This window comes from Schistocerca piceifrons, chromosome X (assembly GCF_021461385.2).
Source record: "Schistocerca piceifrons isolate TAMUIC-IGC-003096 chromosome X, iqSchPice1.1, whole genome shotgun sequence".
NCBI lineage: Eukaryota > Metazoa > Arthropoda > Insecta > Orthoptera > Acrididae > Schistocerca > Schistocerca piceifrons.
This window is the reverse complement of record NC_060149.1, coordinates 355422435-355443985: the sequence shown is the minus strand read 5'-3', so window position 1 is coordinate 355443985 and position 21551 is coordinate 355422435. Positions and strand designations below refer to the sequence as shown.

The 21551-nt window shown below is 41.0% G+C and overlaps 1 protein-coding gene across 1 annotated transcript in view; it reads left to right on the top strand.

The window, feature by feature from the left end:
* LOC124722352 (probable WRKY transcription factor protein 1) overlaps positions 1-21551 on the top strand; it is a 189420-nt gene that overhangs the window by 113762 nt on the left and 54107 nt on the right. The window contains exons 10-11 of the mRNA XM_047247525.1: positions 579-937; positions 12574-13999. Coding sequence (XP_047103481.1) covers positions 579-937; positions 12574-13999 — 1785 coding nt within the window. The remainder of the gene's footprint in view (positions 1-578; positions 938-12573; positions 14000-21551) is intronic.

Below are 21551 nucleotides of genomic sequence, written 5' to 3'. Positions count from 1 at the left end.
ATTACATTATGGAGTTCTGTCACATTTATAAAACTGATGAACAAGAAGAAATCTCCCAGAATTTATTCCATTATTTCTAACAGTGTGTTTTCAGTTACTTATGTTGGTAGGACATAGGAAAGCGAAGTCCCTTGGTCTGTTTGCGCTTGATACCTTTTGGTGGTGGCACACAGTGTCAACTGTTTAGATGCCAGTATAATATATTTTTCTGCTCATCATGCAATCAAACTTTGTAGGTTGGACGAAAATGGCAGTTGACAACATTGTGCTGTATGACATGATATGCAAATAGTAATGGTTTGGCCATTGCCATGAAAACAGATACTATGTCAATTTATGACTGTGCCCTCACGTTTTACTCTTTCTTTACTGATGATGTTTTTGGTCTTGGAGAATGGGACTTTGGTTACTTGCATCTCAGGCATCAAACCATAGTAGTAAGAAGAAAAACACACATTTTGCACAATAGGTTATCAAATGGTGTGTGTAGAATATTTCATTGTTAATGCTTTGTTCAGTTTGGTAATAGATATACATGTTGTTTTGTAATATGTGTTGCTTTCTTTTCTTGTTGATAGGAGACTGCGTGATAAACTTCAAAATGCAACTGGAGAGGATCGCCAAAGCAAACCGACTCGTAGCAAGATGAACTCGTCAAATAGTGAACGCCCTGCCAATGGTGTAGCTAAGGACCCATCTCGAAAATCATCAGTAAATTTCAATCGCGCATGTCGTACACGGTCCAAAGAAAGAAATAGTGGTGGTGTGAGCTGTAGTTCAGCTAATGATGTGGCCAGTAATTTGCCAGCAGGAAGGTTCCACAAGAATTCTGGTAGATTGCCTGCTGTGAGAGCTGCAGCCTTGTTTGAGCAAGATAACAACTCTTTCTTTTCATCAAATACCTTCACCAAAGTGTCCACAACAGTTTCTGGCACAGGTAAAAACATAAATTTGTATCTAAATTTTAGTACCTAGCCAATAATGTGGTTGCATCTAACTAAAATTTCTTTTACAGTTACTTTCAAGGTGTACTTTGTGTCACCATATTGTATGTTTGCTATGAGATATTTAGTTGGCCGACACCAACTGAGATTGTCTTTTACATTTGGTCCCTCTGTGCAACCAAACAAAAGTCTCTTAAAATGTTAGCCATGTGCATTTCACTTCTTTTTACTGTTGAAGTATTTCATTGGTCTGTGATACATGTTCCTACACTGGTGGAAAAATAATTGCAACACCAAATTAATGTACAATTATGAAATTTCTGGAATACATTTGTTTAGGTAACACATTTAAGTGATTAATGCTATATCTCATGTCGTGAGATGTCTGAGAAACAATGTCCAAAATCTATAAGAGAGAGGTTTAGTACAGCGCAACAGGAAATTAGCTATACAAAAACTGCTTACGAGGGGCATTTGAAAAGTTCATGCAAAAATAAAAACTAAAAACTACTTACGTGTTTGAGGTAAACCTTTCTTATTTTTCAACATAGTCACCTTTTAGACTTATCCTCTTCGTCCAACGCTGTTCTAATTTGTTGATCCCTTCCGAATAATAGGAATTGTCCAAGTCTACAAAATAGGTATTAGTTGCTACAATCACCTCCTCGTTTGAATAAAATCTTCATCCTGCCAGCCATTTCTTCAAATTTAGGAACAAATAGCAGTCCGAGGAAGCCAAGTCTGAAGAATAGTTAGAGGGGTGGGGGGGGGGGGGGGTGAAATGAGTTGGAATCCTATTTCCATTAATTTTGTAACCACAACTGCTGAGGTGTGTGCTGGTGCATTGTTGTGATAGAAAAGGACTTTTTTTGCAGTTCAATCGCCAGAGTTTTTCATGCAGCTCGGTTTTCAAACAGTCCAATAACGATGAATAATATGCACCTGTAATAGTTTTACCCTTTTCCATATAGTCAGTGAGGAGTATTTCTTGCAAATCCCAAAAGACAGTCACCATAACCTTTCCGGCCGAAGGAATGGTCTTCGCCTTTTTTGGTGCAAATTCTCCCTGGGTAATCCATTATTTAGATTGTTTGTTCTCAGGAGCGTAGTAATGTATCCATGTTTCATCCACAGTGATGAAACAATGCTTAAAGTCCTGCGGATTCTTCCTGAACAGCTGCAAACCATCACTGCAACACCTCACACTATTCTGTTTATGGTCAAGCGTGAGCAATTGCGGAACCCATCTTGTGGATAGCTTTCTCGTGTCCAAGTGTTTATGCAAAATGTTATGTACCCATTCATTCGAGATGCCCACAGTACTAGCAATCTCACGCACCTTAACTCTTCTGTCATCGATCACCGTATCATGGATTTTTATTAATGATTTTTGGAGTTGTAACCTCCTCAGGGCGTCCAGAATGTTCAGCATCACTTGTGCCCGTATGGCCACTCCGAAAAATTTGAAACCACGTATAAACAGTCCCAATCGAAGGTGCAGAGTCACCATAATGTTTGTCAAGCTTCTCTTTAGTCTCATGAGGCATTTTGCCTTTCATAAAGTAACGTTTAATCACCACACGAAATTCTTTTTTGTCCATTTTTTGACAATCCTTCGACTTCGTTGATTCACATGAATGCCAAACACAAAGAAATAGACCAGTATGACTGAAACTTGGTGTGCATTCTTTCCAAACATGATACTAACTAAACATGACCTCGATATGCACTGGTGGTGCCATCTCTCGGACTTTGCGCAGACCTTTCAAACGCCCCTCCTACGAAAGTTAATACCAAACTTTCAGGGACTTCTGTCAGGTGTTTGGGGAAAAAGTTAATTAAGATGAAGGGATGTAAGGACTAATCCAACAAAAAGTTTCCCACTGGAAGGAAGGAGAGTTTACTCAAGAGCAGCTTCTCAGAGGCAACGTTGGAGAGGTCCGAAATCCCATGGTGGTGACTCCAGCCAGACTCTGACCGCATTGAGAGAATTTCAGGACCCAGATATCATTGTGGATAGAAAAATAGTGCTCGTGACCCCATGGAGGGGGCTCCGGCCACCAGTATGGGTGTAGAAGGAAGATCTTTGATCACTGGGTCATCCAGCTGAACTGGCCCCCCTCCTTCGGGGTTGCCTGATAAGAGACCAGAAAGATGGAGAGTGCATTGTTCAGTGTGGTGATGATGGAGCTTCGACATCTGATGTTTAAATGTTAGAACCAAACGGTTTGCCAGACCATTGGATGTGGGGTAGAATGTGTGCTGTGTGCACCAGAAAGATTCCGTTGGACACACAAAAGGATGTAAACTCGGCAGACATAAATTGAGGTCTGTTATGTGTCCCAGTTGTTTAGGGAAGACCTTCAGTCACAAATACCTATATCATGGCTTGGATCACATGCGTTGATGACATAGAGAACATCAGAGAGACATAGAGAAAACCAAATCTGGCATCAACCACAGTGATCCACAAATGGCCCAGGAAAGGACCCATGATATCCAAATGGAGCTGCGACTTCCATGTTGATACTTCCAGCCATGGGACCGCTTGTTTGCTTTGCCAGTATGTGTAGGCTGCCACCATGGTGACAATATCTGCTTAAATCCCTATCAAATATGCATGTTGACATGCCAGGCCTTAAATTAGCATGATGCCTCAATGGCCAAGGTGAAGCAGGTGTAGGATACAGACAGTGCTGGAGGGAAGTTGGAATGATGATATGAGTCCAGCCATTTTCGCCCCGGAGCAGCACGATACCATTGAGGACAGAGAATTCATACCTGCAATGCCAAGAAAATTGAACACCTGGGTTGAGCACCTTCCCGTGTTGTGACGGCCATCCCTGTTGGGCCAGGAGGGGGAGCTCACAAAGAGTCTTCTGCCAAATGCTGAGCCACCAGTTTAGCATCAATAGGAAGTGAGACAATGGCTTCTTCGTCACTAGTGCCCAGGTGGCAGCATAATTCTGAATTGGAATCAAATGAGGAGTCCTGACCCACAGGCAATCTTAAAAGTAAGTCAGCATTGACATGATAATACATAGAATGGGATTGGATATCATAGGAATAACTGGCGAGAAACAAAACCCATAGTTGAAGGTGACAAGCCGATTCTGTGGAATTGTTCATGTCAGATTGAAATAAGGTCATATGGTCTGTCAACAGGATAAAATGACGCCTATACATGTAGTCGTGGAATTTGTAAAGCGAAGAATATGGCCAGAGCCTCCTTTTCAATGTGTCCGTAGTTGCACTGCAACGATTTCAATGTTTTTGAGACGAAAGCGACAGACTGTTCCGCGCCATCAATGATGTGAGGGAGGATGGATTCTAATCCATAATCGGATGCGTCTGCTGCAACAGCCACAGTGAGCAAGGGAATGTGAGCCATCAGACATGGGACGGAGTAACAACTGTTTAAGGTCCAGGAAGGTGTTGTCCAAATTCCATGCCACATTTTTACATAAGAGACAGTGCAGTGATTCTGCAATTGTGGCAGCATGGTGGATGAATTTAAGTTGATTCGCATTTGTCCAAGGTAGCAAGTTCTGCATAGCCTGGACATATTCCAGCATCAGCCAGATACATGCAGCACTGAAGATATGTCCCAAATACTCAGCTTGAGGAACAAAAAAACTGACACTTCTCAAAGTTGCAATGAAGGTTTACTACCTGTAGGATGGAAAAAAGGATGCCCAGGCTACCTGCCAGGTGTTGGGCAGACTGGCCTGCAACAATTATGGCATCCTGATAATTATCCACATCTGGCACTTTCTGTATATGTTGTTCCAAATATCTCTGAAATATCATTAAATAGAGTAAGAACAATGGACTGTGCATAGGGGTGTGCTTGAGGTTGCAACACATACAAAGGGAGCTGTCAGATTTGTCTACGAGCATGATGGGTGTTGCTCACTAACTGTTAGACAAAGCCGTCAAGATGCCAGAATCTTGCAAACATTGCAGCTCCACCTGTAACTTATCCTGCAGGCAATGCGATGTTCCGAGCCTCGAAAAAAATTGGATGTGGCCGTTGATAGGAGGGTGATATGGGCTTCAAATCCCACAAAACCTGTAGTAGAAGGCTCAAAAACTGAACTATACTTAAAGTGAAGAGCATGAACATAAGAACTGTCCATGCCAGGCTGGATGCTATGGCTTGCATCATGCACTTCTAGTCCCAAAGTGTACAAGAGGTCAAGTCCCAATAAACCCGTAGCCCCAGGCATATCGATGACACAGAAGTGTACCCTGCATGCTACGACACCATGTTGGATGAGAGCTGTGAACTGTCCTTTGAACCCACTATGCCATTACTATAACTGCAAAAGCACTGGTCGAATGTTTGGAGGGGAGGAGAGCCCAACGGCCGTTGTGTGTTCCACACAATAATCTACCAGGCAGGCCAGGTGACTATTGATGAACGCTTTCTGGAACACATGTCCATCCTGGACGGGAAGTCTCACATGGACATGGAGAACCTCCAGGTCCCCCAGGTCAGGATGCTGTAATGGGAACAGGTCCATTTGAGCATAATCCACATTCATCTTGAAGGAGGCTCTACAGACCACTGTTGTGTGACCTGTTTGGCCACACACACATTTGGCAAGGCGAAACTGCCACTGACGCCTAGGATGCGTGGCAAAACAAGGAATAGAACATGGCAACTGCTGAGGGTTGTGGGCTGAGGATGGCAGTTTACAGGGAGGGAAAAGCTTTGCAGAGGGAAGGGGGGGGGGGGGGGTTGCTACATGAAATAGTATGCAGGAATGCTGATGCACAAAGGGATTGCCCCAACACGCGAATGATCAAAAGACAAGAATCCAAAATGGGTTCTTTCAACTTCAGTAACCCCGTCATTTGTGGCATGCACTAAGATCATGTCTCAAATGACCGATGTGGCATATGACTGTTGACAGTTATCATTTGAACACCAAAACGACGTTCCTGAGACATGCCTATAGCGTCATGAGCCATTCCCAATACTATTGCTCCTGTTGCTTACAACAGCTGAAGAAAGTGCGCTCTGCTGCCGCAGTGTGCACCTGGCAGTCAAAGTATTCTTACAAGCAAACTTTCAATTCCTTATATGACGGGACGTGCAGTTCAAGTTCAGGGTTTAACTCCTAAAGAAGACAGTAGACCACCTGTCCATTTCAGGTGACTAGGGCTGCCTGAAAATGGGTGTTGCTGGAGAAAATGCTGTCCGGACGAGGCCATATGATTTGCCCAAGGTTCCATTTTCCTGTTGAAGGCCAGGAATGGTGGACTAGCTCCACTGAGGCATTTAGCCACAGAGTCCATTAGAGAATAGAGTTGCGACCCATCAGCGGATGCTGCAGTAATGTCCGCCATCATGTTTACCAGATCCTGCAAGACGTTTTGCATATCTTGCAGGAAGAGCAACATATGTTATATCACATTGAGGGGTTCAGGAACCGGGTGTTCGGCCATAGGGAAGCAAGATGATCTGACCTGTCTGTTGACCTGGAGCGACTAAAGGACAAAAGAACACACATGTGACCACCTGGGTCCAAAAAAACCTCATCACCAAACTGCTGGACCTCACATAGGAAGATGATTGAGAAACAACATGTCCCAAGTCAACAAGAGAAAAGTTTATTATGGCACAACAGGATGTTAGCTAAACAAAAGCTACTTGTTACAAAACTTAATGCCAAACTCTCACTGACTTCTAGGAAAACAAAATTAATTAGGATGGGTACATAAGGACTAATCCAACAAAGTTTCCTACTGGAAGGAAGAAGGGTGTGCCAAAGAAGCTTCTTGGAGCTACTTCTTGGAGAGGTCTAAAGTCCTGCAGAAGTTCTGACTGAAAGTATAGTATTAGCTGGCACAGGAGTTGACCCAAAATGTCAGCAGAGAACTGCTGATGAGTGGAGCTGCTCCGCTATAAATAACTGGTATGCGCACGTATACGTCTGGATCTATTTCCTTGCACATGACTCAGCAGATCCCCAGCGAGGAGGACCTCTGTTTGGACTTAACCTCACCATCTATCGCTTGCGATATGAAACTCACCGGTGGCCGAAGCCCTGGGAGGTAACATCTTGGCGGTATGTGTGCACGCGATGCTTCTCCGTTTAGGGGTGCTGATCCATTAGGTGTATTGCGTGTATATGACAATTGACTCTGCAAGATCGCAGGTTAATGTAAGTGTGAGATAAGCCATTAAATGTGACATGCGTGTACATTAATAGTCGGTTGAATGCAAGCATGCAAATGTAAATGCTTTGTGTTGTACAGGTGCCGGGTGTCAGTTTGTAGGATGGTTTTCCATGCGTGTGGCACTTGGTCTGTGAATATAGGGATGGTTAGTGCTGTTTGTGGATGACGTTGGAGTTGTCATCTGATGATGTCCTATGGGCATTGGACACATTGGAGACATCTGGTGATTGAGCAGGCCAAGGCAATGTGTTGACACACTATAGAGCATGTTGGGTTTCAACAGCAGTATATTGGCAAGCGTTATCCTGCTGGAAAACACCCTCTGGGTTGCTGTTCATGAATGACAGCACAACAGGTCAAATCACCAGATTGGCATACAATTTTGCAGTCAGGGTGCGTGGGATAACCACAAGAGTGCTCCTGCTATCATACAAAATCGCACCCCAGACCATAACTCCAGGTAAAGGTCCAGCATGTCTAGCACGCAGGCAACTTGGGAGCAGGCCTCCTGCTAACTGGCACCGAGGCAGTTTTCATCAGAAAACGCAACAGACCTCCACCTGTCCCTCCAATGAGCTCTTGTTTGACACCACTGAAATCACAAATGGCAGTGGTTTGGGGTCAGGGGAGTGCATATAGCAGGGTGTGTGGCTCGGAGCTGTCCTTGAAGTCAGTGTGGCGCCATCTGCTGCTCAAATCACTTTTGCAAATGCAGTGAGATGCAACAGAACCATACACCAAACATGATGGTCTTTCCTTTCAATTGTCCCACGTGGCCGTCCAGATCCTGGTTTTCTCGCGACCATACATTCTTGTGACCGACACTGCCAGCAGTCATGTACACTGGCTACATTCCTGCCAAGTACTTCTGCCATATCGCAGAAGGAACATCCAGCTTATCGTAGCTATATTACACGACCTTGTTCAAATTCAATGAAGTGTTGACAATGGCATATTTTTTGCCTTAAAGACATTACTGACTAACATCAACTCACCACGTCCAGTCTCAAAGGTAACTAATGCTCACAACTATTACATTGTGTTTTTGAAGCAAACCTGATTTGCATCCTCACCATGGCACTACTAGCACCTATCTTATGCAACTGGTGCGAAATTGGAATAGATATCATCTTTCAGATGTAGGAACATGCCTACTAACATTCATTTGTCACGCAACTCCTCCTTGGGGTTGCTATTTTCCCCCCGGCAGTGTACTGTATTTTATAGATATGTGGAATACAATTTAGAATGGCTATATTACGTCAGCATTTTTGCATTACCTTCTATTTAGGGATTACAAATAATATGTACCAAGAGTTGTTTATAACCTGGAAAAGAGGTTACCACTAAAAATCATCATGTTAAAGAAACTTCAGAATAAATTCTTCACATACTTAGTGCATATAATAGATTGCAGATCTATATTACAGGCCATTAAAATGCCTGAAAAGTAAAAGTGGTATGTTTGCAGATGATGTTTAAAAGTATTCTCTTTACTTGTGGATGTGAACCAAATATAAAATAAAATTACAGTTAATTTCCTTAGAAAAGAGAGAGAGAGAGAGAGAGAGAGAGAGAGAGAGAGAGAGAGAGAGAGAGAGAGAGTGAAGTATTGCGTGTCCTCAGCCATGAAAAACTTAATGGTGGATGTCATTTGTTGTAGGTTCTGAGTTATATTTTATGAATATTTAGTTTAATGACGTTCTGAGTTATATTTTATGAATATTTGGTTTAATGTTATATATTAATATAACTGTTGTTCTCACAAGGGGAGGCCACGACGTTTGTAATGCAGATTTACTTCAGACTCCGAACACTCTTAGTACTCCATTAGCAAAACAAAATGTGTAAGCAGTAGTGCGTACTTCTCAAGTGTTATTGAGAAAATCGCAAGATAATTTTGGTCGTCAGATATATACCTGTGCGTGACCATTTTTACCATGAAGCGGCGGCAGCCAAGTGGAAGCCGGCACGGTAGCTCAGCGTGTTCAGTCAGAGGGTTGGGCTACCCTCTGTATTAAAAAAAAAAAAATGTTGTGAATGGATCAACGAACAACCTGAACGAGTGTCATTGGACGTCTGCCATGAACAAATTCAACGAACAATATAGAACAAAATAATATCAACAACAAAAAAGTTTTCAGCGTTCAAACCCCGTAACAGCGGGATCGAGTCCCGTTCGTCAGTTTTTAACAGTGTCTTTTTTTTTTACATTACAATTGATATAATGGGAAAAATACGTGTAATTGGATGGACTTTTATTCAATTTACAATGTTATTTGGCAGTCTACAAATTTTTATTATCACAAATAATATAATATTCATAACTATCGACTAGTAAACGACCAAGCGCATAAAGTGATACTGAAAATGTATGCTTGCCCGCGTCTTCAAAATTGTTCGTATTTAGTTGAAAGAGAACGAGAAATTGCTTCTCGTGAAGACGTTATTAAAATACACTCGATACTGCATGACCAATTATCAGTGCCGATATTTAAGGAAATACCCTGCTATGTGTGGTTTGCTTCCAAATTATCGGCTGAAAGAGATGTTTTTGAAAATGTTAACAATGTTTGTTTTTCCACGGAAAACCTCAAAAGACCTTGCATATGCAGAAACATAGCATTTATTCAATGCAACTGGTGCCGTTTAACTTTATGTTTTCCATGTTTTTACAAAAAATGTCATCCTGCAACTTGTACTCGTAATGTCCAAAGCGACCATTACTTGTACATCTTTCAAAAACCGTCTGTGCCGGTCAAAACTTGCAGGTAACAAATTGTTTCGGGCTCCTTCCAGGTATAAGGGATTTCTTAAATCACGGACAAGCATACATTTTCAGTATCACTTCACGCGTTTGGTCATTTACGAGTCGGTAGTTATGAATATTATATTATTTGTGACAATAAAAATATGCAGACTGCCAAATAACATTGTAAATTTAACAAAAGTTCATCCGATTACAAGTATTTTTCCCATTATATCAATTGTAATATAAATAGCAAAGAAAATTATTGTGCTGGAAAAAAAAAAAAAAAAAAAAAAAAAAACCCTGACGAACGGGACTCGATCCAGCGATCACGGGGCTTGAATGCTAACCATTCGGCTGCCGCCGCTTCATGGAATAAATGGCCACACACAGGTATATATTTGATGACCGAAATTATCTTGCAATTTTCTCAATAATGCTTGAGAAGTACGTGCTAATGCTTACACATTTTGTTGTCCTCATGGAGTAATAAGTGTGTACGAAGTTCGCAGTAAATCCGCGATCCAAACATCGTGGCCTCCCCTTGTTAGAAGAGTATTGGTCGTTTGAAACAATTTCTACATAAATTTATCTGTATTATTTGAAGATTTTGTATACTTAAGTGTGATTTTAAAATAATCATCATCATGGCCCCCTTTTTTTTTTTTTTTTTTTTTTGGATGGGCAGGGTTTTCCTAAATGAGTTAGAGTGAGTGCTCGGATGGTTCCTGCAAGAACAACATTGATTATTTCCCATCCCATATATGTCCAAACTGAGCATGTGCTCCATTTCTAGTAACCTCGTCATTGGTGATGTGTTAAACACTGGTCTTACTTCCTGCCTTCTTCCCCTCACCTTCTCAAAACGAGAGAATGCTTCTCTAACGTTCGCAGTACCCCACTTTTGGCAGGTTTGTTGTAATCATCCAGTGTATGACTGTCTTCGTCTGGCATATGTACTGGCTTTCGTTGACAATCAACAAGCTACACTAGTTTGTGGTGTAATTTTAGTCTTTTTTTTTAACTGTAAATTTATTCTTTAATAATAGGTTTTATGAGATGATATATTTATTCCATCTACTTGCCTGTAGTTTTTTTTATTTTTTTTTATTTTTAGACGCCTCTTGGTAACATACTCTACTTAACTATCATCCTAACATTGCTAAAATTATTTATTTAGTGTTAAAAAGAGAAAGCTGTGGACTTAATCTAACAAGGGCAGCCATCAGCAGTACAGTCAGTGTTGGCATTGGTGATGGTTGGGGCAGTTGGCTCTCCCTGGAGGTACGACGTTAATGATGAGTAGTATTCCTCACCTTCCTAGACACTGACATATTCTAGCCAGACAATCTCAGAAAATTGTGGATACACATATGTAAAAAGACTTCACTGTACTGCAATGATTTGCTTGTATTATCAAGTGAATAAAGGTAATCATTTGTAGACTAGGATAGAACTGTATTGGTGAAGGTGACTAGTAGTACAGCCTATGCATCTTTATCTCCACTGCCCTTTACTACCAGTTCCCCCCCCCCCCCCCCCTCCCCTCCCCCCCCCCCCACTTTTTTTTTTTTTGCTCAATCCATACATGACAGCCTGATGTAATGCATGATTTTGTTACTTGCGCCATAACAATCCCTACAGTTATCAACATTTGTCAGTTGCTTGTAAAAGATTCAGTATTACCAATACCAGCATGTACAACCATACTCTGAAAATCAGTCCAAAGACCATAACAGGTACTGCCATATTCATGTAGCATTAACCGCTTACCATCTCTGCAGGATCATTATGCTGATACTGAAGACAAGGTTGTTTCCACATTTCACTGCACTCATAATCAGTAACAATGTGATTATGAATATGAGGAGAAATTGGGATCATGTGCTTAGCCTTTAGATTTTAGGCTTGTAGCTTTGTTAAATCCAAGCATTGTATGTTCTTTTGGTTATACACTTAATATTGGTAACTCTGGCAGTTATATTAGACTCAGTTTTCACCCATACCATTTTGAGATTTTTCATCCCAATCTGTCTGTACATGTAGCATGTACACGTTATGCACACATTGTCTTAGTAGTGTGTCCACTTGGTTATGCAGTTTTGCCAAAACTTCTTTTGGAATTTTCTCAAGGGCCCATTATGGACTCTCCTTAATATCATAAAAGTTTCTAAGTAGTGTCCTTTCACACCAGTTTTAATTTTGGATCAAGGGAAAAGTCACGGAAAGTGCCTAGGAGAAGGCAGTCAACTTTTTTAAAGCACAAAACTCATGAATTGAAGTTTAGAAGTGAGCAGATATCCTGTTTTGGTGAAGGAGCAATGAGTTGTCTTACTGCAACTATGATCTCTGTTTGCAAAATTCCTTTCAAAAAATGCTTGCATACTGATAACAGTGAAAAGTTTAATCTTGAGGCAGACTATTACACAATAAGGTAGTCAGTTTGTCAGCAGCACTGTTCACCGTTTTAATTTTAATATTTTTATTATTTACTGTGTGGGCATTGGTGACTGTTTCATGGTTAAGTTGATTGTTGAGGAGCACCTTGGTAATCTCACCCTTATAGATATTATGAACAGTGAACAGTGAACACAGAGAACTGTAATTATGTTTGCAGAGATAGTGTTTATTCTTTATATTCAGCTCATGTAAAAACTATTAATGAACAGACAGTAACTTCATGATTTTCAGGGGGTTCGGATTGGTCCTCTAATGGGCTTTCTGTGGCACACATACCAGATGTGCTGCCTCCGGTACACTCTTCAGAAGACTGGCAAGCAGCATTTGGATTTTCAAACCGGACAAAAGAAACCACAACTTCACAAGATAAGTGTGTCCGTGAAGATAGTATGGATGACGACGATGATGATGATGATGTGGAGGAGGAGGAGGAAGAGGAAGAAGAGGAGGAGGAGGAGGAGGAGGATGAAGATGAGGAGGTGGAAGATGAAGAAGAAGAAGAAGAAGAAGAGGAAGAGGATGAGGAGGAGGAGGGGGGGGCTGAAAATGGTGAAAAATCAGTAAGAATTGCTTCGGAACGATTTAAAAATGCGCAAGGGGGCTACAGAATTAATAATATTGAACATATTATACGCAAAATGCACAAGCTCCCTTTCAGTGAAGTAAATGGTGTAGACAGCAGTGTTATTGTTAACTGTGAAACTACAAAAATTGCTTCAGGAAATGGGTATGTTTTCCACAAGGTGCTTTCTAATGGGTTTGTTGAAGATCCAACAGTATACGTGATAGGTAGCAGTCGTCATGAATTCTCAGGTCTCCAGAATGGCTCGATGCAACATGTGCGTAATGGATTCTCTTCAAAGAGTGTAGACAAACGCTACCCCGATATTCACAGGAGGCGGGAACACCGTAAAGAAAAGCAAGGTTGTGTGTCTAATAGTAACAGAGGAGTTGTGAAGCAATCTAGGAAGAACAATCGTAGTGCTACGGTTAGTGAACTGCCACACCACAGTTGTGACACGAATGATTCTTCTTTGGAAGATGATCGTTTTTCAAGCTACGGCGGCTCGGAAAGACAGAGAAACGGTAATGACTCTTCAGACAGCTGTGGGGATGTAGATAGAGAGGATGAGTTTTGTGAAAGGGTCAAAGAAGAAATCAGACAAGAAGACAATATACGTGCCCCAGATGATGAACTGGACTTCGATCCTTTCCATGAAACCCAGAAGGCCTTGGCTGAAATGATTGAGAAAGAGACAATGATGTTGTCTGTTAGGCAGCAGGAAAGTTGTGGGAATGACCAAGTGCAGCACATCCATCTCAAACAGCATCAGCGGCAACACCACCAACAGCAGCATCACCACTACCATCACCACCACCACCACCACCACCATCATCACCACCATAGCCACCACCACCACCAGCAACAACAGCAGCAACGGCAACACCACCACCAACAACAACAACACCACCAGCAGCAGCAGCAGCAGCAACAACAGCAACAACATCAACAGCAGCAGCAACAACAACAACATTATCAGCATGGGGGTCACAGTTTTCATGGATCAGCCAGTACACAACAGCAGTTTCTGTATGGAGGGAAGATACTTCCACCATACACTAATGGTGCAAGTTCATATCTCCTTCATAATCAAAGGTAAAAGAAATAGAGATTTTTTATATGTAATTTTGTATAACTTTGCACTTTTGAGAACTTATTGCTGTTAATTGAAATGCAGAAAAGGCTGAGCACTAAATAAATGCACAAACACTGAAGTGAAGCACGCAAGTTGGATATCCAAGTTAAGGCCAATTCACATTGGCCGCCAGGACATGGTACCGTCTCGTCAAGGTGTATTCACACTGTCAGTCACATCACAGCGTGTAAAGTCAGTTAAAGTCATGTGATATCAACACCCATGGCTGTCCTCAACTGTTTTTTTGTGCGAGTTGCTATCTTCGAAAGATTACTTTCAACTGTTTCTACGTGCAAAATGCACACACAAAAAGCAATAGCTTACGCTAAGGTGAAAGTCATGGGATAGCAATATGCACATATACAGATGGCGATAGTGTCACCTACACAAGGTATAAAAGGACAGTGCATTGCAGAGCTGTCATTTGTACTCAGGTGATTCATGTGAAAAGGTTGCCAACATAATTACAGCCACACAACGGAGTTAACAATCTTTGTACACAGAATGGTAGTTGGAGCTAGATTCATGGAACCTTCCACTTTGGAAATAATTAGGGAATTCAATACTCCATGATCCAGTGTCAAGAGTGTGCTGACAATACCGAATTTCAGTCACTACCTCTCACCACAGATAGTGCAGTGGCCAATAGCCTTCATTTACCAACTGAGAGCAGTGGTGTTTGCATAGAGTTGGCAGTACTAACAGAGAAGCAACAGTGATTGAAATAATCACAGAAATCAATGTGGGACATATGGCAAACATATCTGTTAGGACAGTCCAGTGAAATTTGGCTTTAACAGGCTATGTCAGCAGATTATGTGTGCGAGTGCCTTTGCTAAAAGCACGTCGTCACCTGCAGCGCCTCTCCTGGGCTTGTGACCATATTGGTTGGACCCTAGATGACTGGAAAACCATGGCCTGGTCAGATGAGTCCTGATCTCAGTTGGTAAGAGCTGATGGTAGGGTTAGTGTATGGCACAGACCCCTTGAAGCCGTGGACCTAAGTTGTCAACATGGCACTGTGCAAGCTAATGGTGACTCCATCAACTGAACTAATCATTGACTCAAAATGGTTATGTTCGCCTACTTGGAGACAATTTTCAGCCATTCATGGACTTCTTGTTCCCAAAGAGCAATGGAATTTAATTGACTTGAAGAACAATCTGGACAATTTGAGTGAATGATTTGGCCCCCTGACTGCCTGACATGAATCCCATTGATGGGACATATTGAGAGGCTAGTTTATGCACAAAATCCTGCACCTGAAGTACTTGCACAATTATGGATGGCTATAGAGGCAGCATGGCTCAGTCTTTCTGCAGGGAATTTCCAACAACTTGTTGAGTCCATGCCATGTCGAGCTGCTGCACTATGTCAAGGAAAAGGAGGTCTGACATATTACGAGGTCTCCCATGGTTTTTGTCACCTCAGTGTATATATGTGTATGCTGGAGACCACATCTGAGCAAAAATGGCATTTATTGGACTCGTGTGTTTTGCAGCTTGCAGACCTATCTTGTATATTAGAGAAGGAAGACAGAAGTGCAGAACAATGCAAAAAAAAGAGTGTGGGACTGAAAAATATCATTATGTGGTACAGAAGGGGAATTTCACACATTATACAAGGAGCTCGAGGGGGAAGAATCTGCGTTTTATAAATATTTGAGAAAGTCAAATCGTTTTTCATTTGTTATGTCAAATTGCACCCATAATTACTACAAGGAACACAGTGTTATGGGCTGCCATAGTGATATCTCTCTCAATATCTTTCCCTTCAAGATTTATAATTTTTCTTTACATCTTATTTTTGGCTTTCAGCATTCTCAGTACAGCCCCAATACTTGTCAATGTCTGCAGAATCCAGGCAATTTTAGCTATGTCCAAAAAATTATGTCTTGGAAAGTTGTAAACATGTAAATGTATAAACACAAAATTAACAACAGTTTAAGCCCAGTTTGTCTATGAACAAAATCCAGTCTGGTATGACATGGACAAATTATATTATTTAAATAACATTGTTTTTGTAAAATTAAAAGAGTCATACATTCGTATAAGTAGAGTAAATGAGTTCATAAATACATAATGATCAGTGCTGAATGTAGAATTTAAATGCAATATCACTTTTTGCATGGAATCTAACTGCTTTTTGGTATGGAATATTTTAAAACAGGGTTCCATACATAACCCCACACAGCTCTGTCCACACTGATACTTTGTCTCCTTGCGAGATGCTTTCCCATTTCCTTTGATTTTTGAAAAAAGGAACGACACATGAGAGGCGTACTTTTTTCTTGTGGATGGTAAATGTTTCAGGAAATGTCTGTGTGTTAGTCTGCCTACAGATCTGTTTCTGGTATTTGGAGCTGATGGCATATGATCTTGAGCCATCTTCATAGCAAGATTGGTAATGAAATCAGTTACTATCATTTTCTTGGTTTGTAATGAACTGTGTAACCAAAATGCATTTTAGACTCGTAGTAGGAGCAAATGAAAATACAGCTTCCACCACACTTTTACAGTTCTGTGCCTGAACCCACTGTACTGCAGTCACTGGTCTCCAAGGTCCACTCCAACCTTGTTCACTTCAATTAACTAAGATGTGAAGGGGCTACATGTCTTGTGAACAATGAATGTGCATCCTTTTTGTCCTTCCACTTCATTGCCAGGACATTTACTTTTTGTCTGTTTGTCATTTCACCCTCCTTCAATTTAGGTGTAATGAAATGTTCAGGCACTGACTCTCTGTTCTTATTTACAGTCCTACAACACCATTACCTTCGCAAGATAACTGCTCAAAGACTTCTGGACTAGAATAGGATCTATCGAATAACTAAACAGTATGTCCTCATTCAAGCAACTGCTGCTAGACAGCAGCCTTATAACAACTGCTGCTGATGAATTGTCATTGTTGTGCTTTCCAGTATAAACTTTTAAGTTTGCAACATAGCTACTTTTAGTGTCAGCATGTATAACTTCAGTCCATACTTCTGTGGTTTATTTTGCATGTAAATGTGAAAACTGACATGGCCACAGAATGGGCATATACATTGATCAATTTTTCAGAAAGCCATCAGCTCGAACGTATTGCTCTTTCAAATTCTGTAGCAAGGAAGCATTTTGAAAAGTGGATGAAAGCCTTCTTCTGCTGGTTTCTTTTGGTCAGAGTTATCAACAGTATGAAGACATAAAAACATTTGCATGAAATGTAAATGACTCATTATTTGCAGACAAAAATTACAACTGACTACATTGTTAGTGCTCCAGTGATCTGATAATTTTGGCCTATGTGACACACACACGACGCACAATGCTCAAAAAGCCATCTAATTTCAGCTAGAGATACTGGCTTCCAGGAACTGAGTACTGAATGAGGTTTCGCTTTTTTTTTTTTCCAGAACGTTCTTTGAATTATTTGTGATGCATAGAGACTTGTTTGAGACTTCAGTCATTTTGTATCCTCGTCAGTTATGTGAACACACTAACAAAACTAGCACTGAACTCGGGTGATCAGTGTCTGGAGCTCTGTTCAGTGGTACTTCTGGAGCAGCCTCACATTCACTTCATTCACCAATTTCTGTCATGGTAGGAGCAGTAGCACTATATTCATTATCACTACTGTAGTTTTCTGATGAACTGCTTTCGGCTGATTCTTCAACAAAAAAAATGGGAAGAGACATAAAAACTACTAATTTTGTGAACTTACACATGCTATTTATCTGCTTTTGTCAAATGCTGTAAATATGTTTTGTTGTAGAATTTTACAAAAAAACATACTCCAGAAGACAACTGTTTCACCCAAGTTGTCATCTTCAGCATCAAGAATATAGACAATGTCACCAAAATTCAGCAAATTGACAATTTCTTCATCAGATAAACCAAAACGTGCCGCATCTGTTACAAAGTATAACAATAATGTGCCCTATTATCAGTCGAAAACAAAACTCATAATGAATGAAGTAGCATGAAAACAAGATGCACATTCATGTCATCTGTCCACACAACTAGTAACTACAGTATAAACATCATATATCAATAGTCAGAAGTGTGAAAACAAAACACAGTGCTTTTTAATCAACACAGTAGACGCCCGTAGAACCTACGGGCTAGGTGCTTTTGGAAGGATGCACGGTGCATAGAATCTCCAGGCTTGGCACTTAGTGGTAATAGTTAAAAGTGCCTTACTGTGCTGGGGTTAGCTAGTGAAATCGCATAAATATTGACCACTGGTGCTTGCAAAACTGTTTCACACGCAATCCAAAGATCTAAAAAACAATAAATAAGCCTACCACAAACACACATTGAAATGAACAACTCTATTGCACTAGGTGACTCTATTACACTAGTATCTGGACACCCCCAAAAACATACATTTTTCACATTAGGTGCATTTTGATGCCACCTTCTGGCAGGTACTCCATCTCAGTGACCTCAGTAGTCAATAGACATCGTCAGAGCAGAATGGGGTGCTGCACGGAACTCACGGACTTCGAACGTGGTCAGGTGATTGGATGTCACTTACGTCATATGACTGCATGCAAGATTTACATACTCCTAAACATCTGTAGGTCCACTGTTTCTCATGTGATAGTGAATGGAAACATGAAGGGACACATACAGCACTAAAGCGTACAGGTCGACCTCATCTTCTGTGTGACAGAGACCGCTGACAGTTGAAGAGGGTCGTAATGTGTAATAGCCAGACATCTATCCAGACCATCACACAGGAATTCCAAACTGCACCAGGATCCACTGCAAGTACTAAGACAGTTTGGCGGGAAGTGAGAAACCTGGGATTTCAAGGTCGAGCGGCTGCTCATAACTCACACATCACACCAGTAAATGCCAAATGACACCTGGCCTGGTGTGTAGGGAGTGTAAACATTGGAGAATTGAACAGTGGAAAAACATTGTGTGGAGTGAAGAATCACGGTACACAATGTGGCTATCTGATGGCAGGGTGTGGGAATGGTGAATGCTCGGTGAACGTTATCTGCCAGCACGTCTAGTGCCGTCAGTAAAATTCAGAGGCAGTCGTGTTATGGTGTGGTCGTGTTTTTCTCTAAGGGGACTTGCACCCCTTTTTGTTTTGCATGGCACTATCACAGCATAGGCCTACACTGATATTTTAAGCACCTTCTTGCTTTCCACAGTTGAAGAGCAGTTCGAGGAAGGCGATTGCATCTTTCAACATGATTGAGCACCTGTTCTTAATGCATGGCATGTGGCGGAGAGGTTACATGACAATAACATTCCTGTAATGGACTGGCCTGCACAAAGTCATGACCTGAATCGTATAGAACACCTCTGGGATGTTTTGGAGAGCCAACTTTGTGCCAGGCCTCACCGATCGACGTCAGTATCTCTCCTCAGTGTAGCACTCCGTGAAGAATGGGCTGCTATTCCCCAAGAAACCTTCCTGCACCTGGTTGAACGTATGCCTGTGAGAGTGGAAGCTGTCATCAAGGCTAAGGGTGGGCCAACACCACAATGAATTCCTGCATTACCGATGGAGGGTGCCACGAACTTGTAAGTCATTTTCAGTGAGGTGTCCAGATACTTTTAATCACATAATGTACATTACTTGATGGGTACTTCACAAAACAAGCATTTTGCCACTGTTGCAGTTTCTGAAGGTGACATTCCATTTCTGTATGAAACATTACAAATACCTGACAACATAGAAATAAATTCCACTTACTTGTCAATTTTATTCTGCCCACAGTAGTTTTTTTTTTCACTTCAAATTGCAGCCATATTGCAATCCACTTCATTGTAGAATATTAAATACGGCACTGGTATGTATAAAAACCCACTTTATAAATGTAATAAAGGGCAAGTAATTTAGTGTAGTCAAGTCGTATGGTTCAGATTGCTGCCTGACTGCTTTTATCAATCTTTTGTGATTGATTATAAAATTATAAATTTCAACAAAAGAAATAATAAAACAAAAAATTTATAAACAACAAAAAACAAACCAACACTAAGAATAACAAGTGATATCAACCCAAAAACCACGAAGAAACAAAATATGGAGATGAGTCCGTGGCTGCGTATCAGGAGGAGATGAAGTGGGAGGTTACAGGATCAACAACGTATGATAACATTAGCCATCATAACTTCTTTCCCGAGAAACCTTGACAGTGACATGACATGGTGGCCAGCTCAGATTGCTGCTATTTGAAATGAGTTGCAGAATGTTTTGACATGATGTGATGGCCAGTATGAATTGGCCTTTAGTGTACAGCACAGTATTTCTGTACATAGCTAGTTTTCAACACATTTTCAGTATGCTGAGTGGTTGTTTTGTCTCAGACAATTGTTTGTATTCCTCATAGTATTTTCTGTTGTTCTAAATTCTGTTACAGAGAAATTATTATTTTTTTCAGGCTGTGACAAATGCCATTAATTTCTTGAAATTAATTGTTCATGACCAAATCTGTTCTGTTTTGCTGCATTGTTGCTTGCAGATCTTGTCCATTATAAAATCATACACAGTGATGAAATTTAGTGATAGGCAAAATGCTAATGCTTGGTTAAAATTACTTTGTGATTGACATATCAGCAAGTTGAGCAGCAGGGGCCATGCATCAGCCAATTTCAGCTGTTTCTTGGGCTCCACATGCTCATTGTGTTGCCTGTTCTGAAGAGAGAAGTCTTGCCAGGTGATGTGGACTGCAGGAGTTGGGAGGGGCTGGCAGGACAGACTGGAAGGGTGGGGGGGAGAGGGGAGGGACTGCCTAATATGTAGTGATTTTTTACGTGTTTTGTAGTGCCACTACAAAAATATTTTTTGCAAATAAGACAAAACTGTATGTACTGCTGAATTTAGTTCTCTGATAAACATTTTAGTTTCTGCACATAAATATATAAAAGAGCAATGTCAAATGCACAGTCTTTAACAGCAATTCACAAACAAACACTTTATAGTGGAAGGAGGGCCATATCTCACTGCAATGTGAAGTACACAAAGTTTACATGGTTGCTGTATAATGCTTAGCACCAAAGTCAAAATTGTCCATATGTGCAATGCTGCATTCATTTGAGTGTATTGTACTTAAATTATTGGGTACTTCGTGACATGTGTGACCCAATGGTCATCTTTTTGCTGTTATTCACATATAACATGTGCTTATTGTGTCATTGCACATTGCTGGTCCTACAGCAGCAGCACTTCCCACCACTGCCTTCCCCACTACCTACAAAGACATTAACAGCAGTCTGTAAACAAACAACTTATTTCTCTTTTAGTGCGTGTGCAACTGTTGATCACATGAGCACGTGGCATGTTGCCTGAGTTGGCAACTATGCTCTGCACCAGTGCATTCTGTAAGTCATAAAGTAATTTTAATCGAAGTATAGCGTACTTCAAAAATGTCTAGCTGCACGACTTGGCGAATAGTTGTAGTGAACAAAGGCATAAATTGAAGGATTTCATAAATAATAGGTAAGTGCTATTACCTGTTTCCACCACTTCACAGTTAATGTTAAAGTAAAGCTATAAAGCACTAGAACT